The sequence below is a fragment of the Pan paniscus genome, chromosome 15, assembly GCF_029289425.2.
Source record: "Pan paniscus chromosome 15, NHGRI_mPanPan1-v2.0_pri, whole genome shotgun sequence".
In the NCBI taxonomy this organism is placed as follows: Eukaryota; Metazoa; Chordata; class Mammalia; order Primates; family Hominidae; genus Pan; species Pan paniscus.
Window position 1 is genome coordinate 66809232 of NC_073264.2, and position 12983 is coordinate 66822214.

At 39.5% G+C, this 12983-nt stretch overlaps 1 protein-coding gene across 13 annotated transcripts in view; it reads left to right on the top strand.

Moving 5' to 3' along the window:
* Positions 1 to 12983, top strand: part of FUT8 (fucosyltransferase 8) — a 395429-nt gene that overhangs the window by 364053 nt on the left and 18393 nt on the right. For all 13 annotated transcript variants that reach the window (XM_063596244.1, XM_063596245.1, XM_063596242.1 and 10 more), the window contains 2 exons: positions 10058 to 10304; positions 12436 to 12612. In XM_063596244.1, the coding sequence (XP_063452314.1) occupies positions 10058 to 10304; positions 12436 to 12612 (424 nt within the window). The remainder of the gene's footprint in view (positions 1 to 10057; positions 10305 to 12435; positions 12613 to 12983) is intronic.

Here is a 12983-nt window from a genome sequence, read left to right on the forward strand (position 1 = left end):
TTTCATGAGGGATCTGCCCCTGTAACCCAAACACACCTCCCACCAGGACCAGGCCCCACCTCCAACACTCCAACACTGGGAATCTAATTTCGACATGAGATTAGGAGGGGGCAAATGCCCAAACTGTAACAGTAATGATCACTAAATATTTAAACAAGTGAATGAATAAATGAATGAATAAAGAATAAAAAACTGAGTTCTCTGTCTTAAATATGTGGGCAGTTTTTATTTCTTTCTTAAAGCTGTTAATGGAGCAATCTGTAAGGAAACTGAGGCCTTGGGTTAATCAGAAGATAACACTTTCATATAAGTAAAATTTGGAGCTAGTTACACTGAACATTTAGAATAACCTTGTTAGGAAGAAGTTGTTAAAGGAAGGCAGCCCTACTAATTTTGCTTTTACTTATAGGAAGCTGAATTTATGGTCATATATGAGACTAGGGTTTTCCTTCCTTTCTCTCTTTTTTATAAAAAAAAAATTCTCCTTCTTGCTCTTTCATTCTTCTTTTTCTTACATGCATGTACTGTATTTCTGATCATCTTCACCTCAAGGAAAGCACCCCAGTTTTCCTTACATTAGGGGAGACTATTACAGCTTAATTTAAAATGCAGCTAATTATTTACTCTTATACTCTTAATTATAGTTTCTTGTCTGATAAAGGTGCCCAACTCTTAACTGGCACCCTAGATGAACTGCAGTACTGATGGTGAATTATTTTACTGCCATTTATTCAGGCAACAAATGTCATGTTTCAAAGATTTTGTTCTAAGAATCCTAAAATGAGTTTTATATATCAGAGGGAGAGAATATGAAGAAGTTATTAGCCAAACTGACTTTCTAATAACCATGTAGTTGGCTTGATTGACTATATTATATTCCTAGATCATTTCATTTATTTTAAAACATTTTGCATATATACAGGAAGACAATTTGAAGACTGTGTTTTGTTCTGGTGAATACATTTTAAACATATTCTAGGTTCTTTACAAGTACATTATTTCTTTAATGGTACAGTGATTTTTATTCTAATTCATTATAGTCAGAGACATCTTAACTGGAGTTATTTTGTATGTTCAGGTTAATATTTTTTGTTATCAAAAATTTAACTCAGTACATTTTATGGTAGTGAAATATTTCTGGTATCTTTGGGTCTCGTAGTTACTACTATGTGGTCGTTAATATGTAAAATAAACTCTAGGGGTGCTGGCTATCACATTTTGGATTATACTTATCATTGGATTATAAAGGTGATAGAACATCAGTAACATTCATGATTTATGGAAATTTAATTCTGAAAGTAATCATAATCTGTAAAAATTAGCATCTAGTCTCTGAACTTTAGAGTTCAAGGTAAAAAGCAATACACATTCTATTATCATATTTGAAAATACAGTTTTTTTGTTGTGATGGTGGTGGTGGTGGTTGCGTTTTTGAGACGAAGTTTCGCTCTATTGCCCAGTCTGGAGTGCAAATGGCATGATGTCGGCTCACTGCAACCTCTGCCTCCTGGGTTCAAGCGATTCTCCTGCCTCAGCCTCCTGAGTAGCTGGGATTACAGGCATGTGCCACCACACCCGGCTAATTTTTGTATTTTTAGTAGAGATGGAGTTTCTCCATGTTGGTCAGGCTGATCTCAAACTTCTGACCTCAGGTGATCCTCCTGCCTCAGTCTCCCAAAGTGCTGGGATTACAGGCGCGAGTCACTGCGCCTGGTGAAAATATAGTTTTTTCTTTTTAATTTTTGAAAAAATTCTGTGGGTACATAGTAGGTATATATATGAGGTAATGAGATATTTTGATACAGGCATACAATGCATAATAATCACATCAGGGTAAATGGGGTATCCATCACCTCAAGCATTTATCCTTTATGTTACAAACAATCCAATTATATGCTTTTACTTATTTTAAAATGTACAGTTAAATTATCATTGACTGTAGTCATCTTGCTGTGCTGTGAAATACTAGGTCTTACTTTTTCGACTTTTTGTACCCATTAGCCATCCTCCCTTACCCCCCACCTCCCACTACCTTTTCCAGCCTCTGGTCACTGTCATTCTACACTCTATCTCCAAGATTTCAATTGTGTTAATTTTTAGCTCCCACAAATAAGTGAGAACATGCCAAGTTTGTCTTTCTGTGCCTGGCTTATTTTATTTAACACAGTGACCTCCAGTTCCATCCATGTTGTTGCAAATGACAGGATCTCATTCTTTTTTATGGCTGAATAGTACTACATTGTGTATATTTACCATATTTTCTTTGTTTATTCATCTGGACACTTAGGTTGCTTTCAAATCTTGGCTATTGTGAACAGTGCTGCAGTAAACATGGGAGTTCAGGTATCTCTTTGATATACTGATTTCCTTTCTTTTGGGTATATACCCAGCAGTGGGATTGCTGGATCATATGGTAGCTCAATTTTTAGTTTTTTTGAGGAATGTCTAAACTGTTCTCCGTAGTGGTTGTACTAATTTGCATTCTCACCAACCGTGTATGAGGGTTCCCTTTTCTGCACATACTTGCCAGCATTTGTTATTGCCTGAATTTTGACATTTTTTCTGGGGTTAAATGATACCTTGTTGTAGTTTTTGATGATCATTGATGCTGAGCACCTCTTCATATACCTGTTTGCCATTTGTACATCTTCTTTTGAGAAACGTCTAATCGGATCTTTTGCCCATTTTTGATTGGATTATTACTTTTATCCTGTAGAGTTGTTTGAGCTTCTTTTATATTCTCGTTATTTATCTCTTGTCACATGGGTAGTTTGCAAATATTTTCTCCCATTCTGCAGGTTGTCTCTTCATTTTGTTTATTGTTTTCTTTGCTGTGCAGACTTGAGTCGGTCCCATTTGTCCATTTTTGCTTTGGTTGCCTGTGTTTATGTGGTATTACTCAAGAAATCTTTACCCACTCCAGTGTCCTGGAGAGCTTCCCCAATGTTTTCTCTTAGTAGTTTCATAGTTTGAGGTCTTAGATTTAAGTCTTTAATCCATTTTTATTTGATTTGTGTATATGGTGAGAGATAGGGGCCTAGTTTCATTCCTGAGCATATGGATATCCAGTTTTCCCAGCACCATTTATTGAAGAGAGTTTCCTTTCCTCAGTGTATATTCTTGGCACCTTTGTTGAAAATGAGTCAGTGTCAATGTATAGATTTGTTTCTGGGCTCTCAATTTTATTCCATTGGTCTATGTGTCTTTTTCTATGCTAGAGCCATGCTGTTTTGGTTACTATAGCTCCATGTTTTTATGCTAGTGCCATGCTGTTTTGGTTACTGTAGCTCCCTAGTATAATTTGAAGTCAGATAATGTGATTCTTCTGGTTTTGTGCTTTCTGCTTAGGACAGCTTTGGTTATCCTGTGTCTTTTGTGGTTCCATATAAATTTTATTTATTTATTTATTTATTTATTTATTTAATAGCCACAGAGTCTCATTGTCTTTGCAAGGTTGGTCTCAAACCCTTGGCCTCAAGCCATCCTCCCAGTTTGGCCTTCCAAAGTGTTAGGATTATAGGCATAAGCCACCACATCCCCATTTAAGTTTTAGGATTTTTTTTTTCTATTTCTATGAAAAAGTCATTGGTATTTTCATAGGGATTGCATTGAATCTGTAGATTGCTTTGGATAGTATGGGCATTTTAACAATATTGATTCTTCCAATCTATGAACATGGAATACCTTTCCTTTTTTTGGTGTCCTCTTCCATTTCTTTCATAGTGTTTTATAGTTTTCATTGTAGAGATCTTTCACATCTTTGGTTAAGTTAATTCCTAGGTATTTAACTTTATTTGTAACTATTGTAAATTGGATTATGTTTTGGATTTCTTTTTCAGGTTGTTCACTGTTGACATATAGAAATGCACTGATTTTTGTATGTTGATTTTGTGTCCTGCAACTTTACTGAATTTATCAGTTCTAAATTTTTTTTTGTAGAATCTTTAGGTTTTTACAAATGTAGTGTCATATCATGTGCAAACAACAAGAATTTGATTTCTTTCTTTCCATTTTGGACACCCTTTATTTCTTTCTCTTGTCTGATTGCTCTAGCTAGAACTTCCAGTACTGTGTTGAATAACAGTGGTGACAGAGAGCATCTTTGTTGTGTTCCAGATCTTAGAGAAGTGGTTTTCAGCTTTTCCCCACTCAGTATGATATTAGCTGTGGATCTATGTATATGGCTTTTATTATGTTGAGATACGTTGCTTTTATACTCAGTTTTTAAAGGGTTTTTATCATGAAGAGATCTTGAATTTTATCACATGCTTTTTCTGCATCAATTGAAATGATCATGTGGCTTTTGTTCTTCATTCTGTTGATATGATATGTCTCATTGATTGATTTGCATATGCCCAACCATCCTTGCATCTCTGGGATAAATCCCATTTGGTCAAGAATGATTGTTTCAATTTCATTTATTTCTGCTCTGATCTTTATTCTTCTCTTTTACTAATTTTGGGTTTGATTTGCTCTAGTTTTGTGGTTCTTTAAGATGCATCATTAGGTCATTTATTTGAAGTTTTTCTACTTTTTTGATGTAGACACTTACTGCTATAAACTTCTCTGTCAGTACTGCTTTCACTGTGTCCCATAGGTTTTGGTATGTTGTGTTTCCATGATCATTTGTTTCAAGAAAATTTTTTAATTTCCTTCTTAATTTCTTCATTGATCCATTGGTATTTAAGGAACATATTATTTAATTTCCATGTGTTTGTATAGTTTCTAAAATTTATCTTGTTACTGATTTCTTGTTTTATTTCATTGTGGTCTGAGAAGATACTTGAGGCTGAGTACAGTGGCACATACCTTGTGGTCCTAGCTACTCAGGAGGCTGAGGTGGGATGATCACTTGAGCCTGGGAGGCAGAGTCTGCAGTGAGCTGAGGTCACACCACTGCACTCCAGCCTGGACAAGAGTGAGACCCTCTCTCAAAAAAAAAAAAAAAAAAACAACTTGATAGTATTTCAATTTCGTGAATGTTTTAAGTCTTGTTTTGTGACCTAATTTATGGTCTGTCCTTGTAATACTATCCATGTGCTGAGGAGAAGAATGTGTATTCTGCAGCCATTGGATGAAATGTTCTATAAGTATTTATTAGGTCCATTTGGTTTCTGATGCAGATTAAGTCTGATGTTCCTTTGTTGATTTTCTGTCTGTCCAATTCTGAAAGTGAGGTGTTGAAATCTCCAGCTATTATTATATTGGGGTCTGCCTCTCTCGTTAGCTGTAATATTTGCTTTATGTATCTGGGTGCTCCAGTGTTGAGTGCATTTATATTTATAATTATTATATCTTCTTGATGAATTGATCCCTTTATCATTATATAGTGACCTTCTTTGTCCCTTTTTTTTTTTTTTGGAAAATAATGGAATTTATTCTAGACCAGGATTTCTTTTTTTTTTTTTTTTCTGCCTTCAAGCATCTGTTTAACAAAGCACATCTTGCACTGCCCTTAATCCATTTAACCCTGAGTTGACACAGCACATGTTTCAGAGAGCACGCGGTTGGGGGTAAGGTTATAGATTAACAGCATCCCAAGGCAGAAGAATTTTTCTTAGTACAGAACAAAATGGAGTCTCCTATGTCTACTTCTTTCTACACAGACACAGTAACAATCTGATCTCTCTTTCTTTTCCCCACATTTCCCCCTTTTCTTTTTGACAAAACCACCATCATCATCATGGCCTGTTCTCGATAGTCGCTGTCTCTTCGGAGCTGTTGGGTACACCTCCCAGATGGGGCAGCCAGGCAGAGGCATTCCTCACTTCCCAGATGGGGCGGCCGGGCAGAGGCGCTCCTCACTTCCCAGACAGGGCGGCCGGGCAGAGGCGCTCCTCACCTCTCTGACGGGGCAGCCGGGCAGAGGCGCTCCCCACTTCCCAGATGGGGCGGCCGGGCAGAGGCGTTCCCCACTTCCCAGACGACGGGCGGCCGGGCAGAGGCGCTCCTCATTTCCCAGACGGGGCGGCTGGGCAGAGGCGCTTCTCACCTCCCAGACGGGGCGGCCGGGCAGAGGCGCTCCTCACCTCCCAGACGGGGCGGCCAGGCAGAGGTGCTCCTCACCTCCCAGACGGGGCGGCCGGGCAGAGGCGCTCCTCACTTCCCAGACGATGGGCGGCCGGGCATAGGCGCTCCTCACCTCCCAGACAGGGCAGCTGGGCAGAGACGCTCCTCACTTCCCAGACGGGGCGGCCAGGCAGAGACTCTCCTCACCTCCCAGATGGGGCAGCCGGGCAGAGGCGCTCCTCACATCCCAGACGGGGCAGCTGGGCAGAGGCGCTCCTCACTTCCTAGACAGGGCGGCCGGGCAGAGGCGCTCCTCACCTCCCAGACGAAGGGCGGCCGGGCAGAGGCGCTCCTCACATCCCAGACGATGGGCGGCCAGGCAGAGACGCTCCTCACCTCCCAGATGGGGCGGCCGGGCAGAGGCGCTCCCCACTTCCCAGATGGAGCAGCCGGGCAGAGGCGCTCCCCATTTCCCAGACGGGGCGGCTGGGCAGAGACGCTCCTCACTTCCCAGACGGGGCAGCTGCCGGGCAGAGGCGCTCCTCACCTCTCAGACGGGGCGGCCTGGCAGAGGCACTCCTCAGTTCCCAGACGGGGCGGCCAGGCAGAGGCGCTCCTCACCTCCTTCTTTGTCCCTTTTCATAGTTTTTTTTCTTGAAATCTATTTTGTCTATTACAGGTATAGCTACTCCTGCTCTTTTTTGGTTTTCATTGGAGTGAAATATCTTTTTCCATCCCTTTATTTTTAGTCTGTGTGTCTTTATAGGTGAAGTATGTTTCTTGTAGGTAACAGATCATTGAATTTTGTGTTTCTTAGCTATTCAGCCACTCTGTGTCTTTTGATTGGAGAATTCAGTTTGTTTACATTTAGTGTTATTAATAATAAGATCTTACTCCTGCCATTTTGTTATTTGTTTTCTGGTTATTTTGTGGTCTTCTCTTCCTTCTTTCCTTCCTTTCTATTTTCCTTTTAGTGAAGGTGATTTTCTCTGGTGGTATGTTTTAATTTCTTGCTTTTTATTTTTTGTGTATTCATTGTATGTTTTTTGATTTGAGGTTATCATGAGGCTTGCAAATAACTTATAGCTCGTTATTTTAAACTGATGACAATTTGGCACCAATTGCATAAACAAACATGCAACCAAAAAGAAGTCTAATAAATACTCTGTACTTTGTCCCCCCAACTTTTTAACTTTCTGTTATTTCTATTTATATCTTATGGTACCAAGTATGTCTTGAAAAGTTGTAGTTATTTTTGATCAGTTCATCTTTTAGTCTTTTACTTAAGATATCAATAGGTTACATACCACAATTACAGTGTTATAAAATTATGTGGTTTTTTGTATACTTAGTATGACCAGTGAGGTACCTTCAGATCATTTTTTAATTGCCCATTAACACCTTTTTTCCTTCAAATTGAAGGATTCCCCTTAGCATTTCTTGTAGAACAGGTCTGATGTTGATGAAATCTCTCAGCTTTTGTTTGTCTGGGAAAGTCTTTATTTCTTCTTCAAGCTTGAAGGATGTTTTCACTGGATATACTATTCTAGGGTAAAAGTTTTTTTTCCCTCAGTAGTTTATGTCATACCACTCTCTTTTGGCCTGTAATGTTTCCACTGAAAAGTCTGCTGTCAGACATATTGGAGCTCCATGGTATGTTATTTATTTTTTCTTTTGCTGCTTTTAGGGTCCTTTCTTTATCCTTGACCTTTGGAAGTTTGGTTATTAAATGCCTTGAATGGTAGTCTTCTTTGGGTTAAATCTGGTTGATGTATAACTTTCTTGTACTTGAATATTGATATCTTTGTCTAGAATTCGGATGTTCTCTGTTATCATCCCTTTGAATAAACGTTCTGTTCCTATCTCTCTCTGCCTCCTTCTTAAGGCCAATAACTGTTAGATTTGCCCTTTTGAAACTATTATTTAGATCTTATAGGCATGCTTCATTGTTTTTCATTCTTTTTTCTTTTGTCTCTGTTGACAGTGTGTTTTCAAATAGCCTGTCTTTAAGCTTACCAATTCTTTCTTCTGCTTGATGACTTCTATTAAGAGACTCAGTATGTCAGCTGCATTTTTCAACCCCAGAATTTCTGCTTGATTCCTTTTAATTGTTTCAACCTCTTTGTTAACTTTATCTGATAGGATTCTGAATTCCTTCTTTGTGTTATCTTGAACTTCTTTGCATTTCCTCAAAATAGCTCTTTTGAATTCCCTGTCTGAAAGGTCACATATCTCTGTTTCTTCAGGATTTGGTCCCTGGTGCCTTATTTAGTTTGTTTTTCAAGGCCATGTTTTCCTGGATGGTCTTGATGCTTGTGGGTGTTCATTGGTGTCTGGGCATTGAAGGTATTTATCGTAGTCTTCACAATCTGAACTCTTTTGTACCTGTCTTAGAAAGGCTTTCCAGATATTTGAAGGGAGTTGGCTGTTGTGATCCAGTTTTGGTCATTGCAGCCATATCTACATTAGGGGGCACCCCAAGCCCGATAATGCTGTGGTTCTTACAGACTTGCAGAGGTGCTACCTTTGTGGTCTTAGATAAGGTCTAGAAGAATTCTCTGGATTACCAAGCAGAGACTCTTGTTCTCTTCCCTTACTTTGTCCCAAACAAATGAGTCTCTGATTCTGTGCTCCAAGCCTCTTGTAGCTGGGGGAGTGGTGACACAAGCACTTTTGTGGCTACCACCACTGGAACTGCACTAGACCAGACCTGAAACCAGCATAGCACTGGATCTCACCCAAGGCCCAGTGTAACCCCTACCTGGCTACCTCCTGTGTTGGCTCAAAGTTCTAGGGCTCTACAATGAGCAGGTGGCAAAGCCAGTCAGGCTTTTATCCATCCCTTCAGGACAGCAAGCAAGTTCCCCTGGGCCCCAGGCAGGTCCAGAGATGCCATCTGGGAGCCAGCATCTGGAGTTGGAAACCTTAGAACCCTATCTGGTCCTCTATTCTCCTGCAGCTGAGCTGGCATCCAAACCATAAGACAAAGTGCTTCCCACTTTTCACTCCTCTTTTCATAGGCAAAAGAGTCTCTCCCTATGGCCACCACCACTACAAGCCCACAGGGATTATTGCCAGGCTACGGTTCATGTTCACTTAAGGCCCAAGGGCTCTTCAGTCAGCTTGTGGTAAATGTTGCCAGGCCTGGGACTCGCCCTTCAGGGCACTGGGCTCCCCTCTGGCCCAGGCAGGTCCAGGAGTGCCATACAAGAGCCAAGGTCTGGAATCAGGAATCCCAAGAGCCCACTTGGTGCTCTGTTCCACTGTAGCTGAGCTGTTATCCAAGAGGGGGTGGGGAAGGGGTAGTAGACAATCGAAAACTGTCTTTCCTACTCTCTTCAGTGCCTCTTTCAGCAATATGAAGTTAAAATCAGGTACTGTGATCACTTACCTGATTTTTGGTTCTTGTGAAGGTGCTTTTTTGTGTAGATAGTTGTTAAATTTGGTGTTCCTGTGGTGGGGGCAGCGATTGGTTGAGGCTTCTATTCAGCCATCTTGCTTCATCTCCCTCCAATAGATTAAAAAAAAAAAAAGATTTTAGAATTATCTAATTTTTTTCTTTAAAAAATGTAGATGATTGGCTTATAATTATAATCTTCAGGTGTTTCCAGAGTCATTGTGTTCTGTCATGAAAGTAATGCAAGAGCAATTTGCTGTAATGAAAAGCTAGAAGTTTCGAGAACACTTTATTTTCTAATTCCAAAACAACAACAAAAAATAGAACTTTGCTAGCTGGCTGTATCTACTGTCATTCTTTGATTAGATACTTTGAGTTCTGCCTACCATGAGGTGTTGGTATGATAGCATGTTATGATAGAAACTTTTAGAAAAGACCAGAGACTTGAGAGATAGACAAACCTGCATGTGAAATTCACCTGTCACTTTTGCTCTGGTATTTCGAGCAAGTTATTTAACTTCCTTTGTAAAGTGAAGATTATACTTCTTTAGAGTTGCTGTGAGGATGAAAGCACTCAGAATAAGTTCTTGTTGAATGGTGGATGTATAAGGAATACCATGTGGTAATGACTATATGTTTCAATATTGTCAGGTGAAGTGAAGGACAAAAATGTTCAAGTGGTCGAGCTTCCCATTGTAGACAGTCTTCATCCCCGTCCTCCATATTTACCCTTGGCTGTACCAGAAGACCTCGCAGATCGACTTGTACGAGTGCATGGTGACCCTGCAGTGTGGTGGGTGTCTCAGTTTGTCAAATACTTGATCCGCCCACAGCCTTGGCTAGAAAAAGAAATAGAAGAAGCCACCAAGAAGCTTGGCTTCAAACATCCAGTTATTGGGTAAGAATCTGATTTTTTCCCTCAAACTGTGATATGTAGTAGTTAGGGTTATGTATCTTTACAATATATTGCGAATTTTACAATATGTAATTTAATTTTTATAGTCCCATCAAAGGACAGAGGTTCTAGAGCTATCCTAAGGACACATGGAGACTATTTTTTGTTTGTTTGTTTACTTAGAACAGCTAAGAAAGTTGCTTAGTAGTGCTCTATTACTGTCTCCAGTTCTCCTCTTCCTTTTCTTCTTTCTCCTCTTATCACAGCTCTCTTTTGGCTTTTGTTGTTGTTATTTTTGAGATAGGGTCTCACTCTGTCACCCAGGCTGAAGTGTAGTGGCTCACTGCAGCCTCAACCACCCTGGGCTCAAGTGATCCTCCTACCTCAGCCTCCCAAGTATAATAGCTGGGTCTAAAGGCATGTATCACCATGTCCAGCTTCTTTTTATTTTTATTTTCATATTTCCCACCCCACATCTTTCCTTGTGTCTTAGTCTTCATATGTAGAGGAGTTATTGACCCCATTCTAAGTGTTAGACGTAAAGAAGGTACATGTGAAGTCAGAATATCAAATCGTATTTCTTCTCATGTAACTTTTGATTGAAATTCAATGGAATCATTCATTCTGCCCACTTCATCTCTATAGAGCCCACTGAACAATTCCAATTTCCCCAGAGAAAGAGTGATTATGAAGGATGTGGGAAGGAAAGATGATAGAATAGATGTTCATATGATTGTATCCACATCTGGGTTATAGTCTGGAATGCAAAGCAAAGAATAGCCGTGAAGATGGCAGAGTAACTCTGGTGAAATCAAACCTTCACTCCAGATTCATAATAAAAAACTGGCCTTAAGTTTGGCCCATATACTGTGACCTAAAGGCGTATAAGTCTACCTTTTTCTACATATAAATAGTGATTTAGTAATTTGGGGGGAGGGGAAGGCAAGATTTAAGGAGGGTGTTTTAATTTATGAAAATAAACTGTTATTTTTATTTCCATTAATATTGCTTTGGGGCCAGGCATAGTGGCTCATGCCTGTAATCACAACACTGGGAGGCTGAGGCAAGTGGATCACTTGAGCCCAGAAGTTTGAGAAAACTCAACATAGGCAACATGGTTGAAACCCCATCAATACAAAAAAAAAAAAAAAAAAAGCAAAAATTAGCCAGGCTTGGTGACACATGCCTGTAGTACCAGCTGTTCGGGAGGCTGAGGTGAGAGGATCACTTGAGCCCGGGAGGCAGAGATTGGAGTGAACCATAATCACGCCACTGCACTCCAATGTGTGCAACAGAGCAAGACCTTGTCTCAAAAAAAAAAAAATTACTTTGGAAACACTAAGATGGGAGGAGAGAGGAGAAGACTGTGGAAGTCAGTGCCTTATTCAGTACAGGGCAGTGTGAATCTGTGTCCCCAGTTTTACAATTTTGGGGCTTTTCTTAAATATGACAGGTGAAATTAATATCTGCTGTCATTTGATATGGTGAAAAACAGAGAAAGGAAATTCATTATGCCCACAACAGAAGGGCTGGAATCGGTTTCATTTACCTAAAATGGTAAAAAACCCTTAAAAGGTTTGCTGGTCTTAACGGTGCTGTAAAAGTTTATCCAGGTCTATGTTTTCCTGGGACAACTTTTAAGTTCTACAAGCTGGCAGTTATGGTGACTCTACAGGGTAAAATAAAGAGGAAAACCCTTGGTATCAGAACTTTACAAATAATATCTCTAATGTTCTTTAGTAACAACTGTGAATCCTGGTATCATCCTGGTAACAAAAATCTTAAGTTGTATTCAGTTTTTTTCCAGACAGCTGGTTGCTGCCTAGTATGAAATGCAACTCTGAAATTTCCCATTTATTCCTAAGATGTGAATTATTTTCTCTATAAGAAATCATTCTTCAAAGGCTTTACTTACTTTCTAATTCCCCTTGTATTGTTTAGCCTGCAAGTATATTTAGAATATGTATTTTTGAGTTTTTAAAATACTATGTGTTTTACTTTTTCTAATAGTGAAAATGAAAGAAAAATCAGTTAAAAATGCCTATAATGCCACCATAAGTAGGGGTATAAATTGAGTACCCTCAAAGCACCCAGTGTCAGTACATTACCAGTAGAATCTGAATTTCTCCCCCAGAGTCCATGTCAGACGCACAGACAAAGTGGGAACAGAAGCTGCCTTCCATCCCATTGAAGAGTACATGGTGCATGTTGAAGAACATTTTCAGCTTCTTGCACGCAGAATGCAAGTGGACAAAAAAAGAGTGTATTTGGCCACAGATGACCCTTCTTTATTAAAGGAGGCAAAAACAAAGTAAGTTAGACCAACTAGTGATTCTAGAGTGGGGTTGTCTCTTTCAGTTTAAAAGAATTCTTACTTCCCATGACTTGTGATTTTTGTATATTATTATTGCTAATTATTAGGGTTTTAAAAATTCAATGGACTATGTACTTGTGTAACTGTCAGTCTAATCAAAGCGTTTTTATTAGCCATATCCAATAATGCCTTATAAGAAGTCTAAAATGAACTGGACCACTGACTTACGCATTGTCACCAGCAATAATCATTATTATCATTAAAAGTATCACCCTACTTCTTGGTACTAAAATCTTCACTAGTCTGTTGGAGCTGCCATAACAAAATAACATAGACTGAGTGGTTTAAATTACAGAAATTTGTTTCTC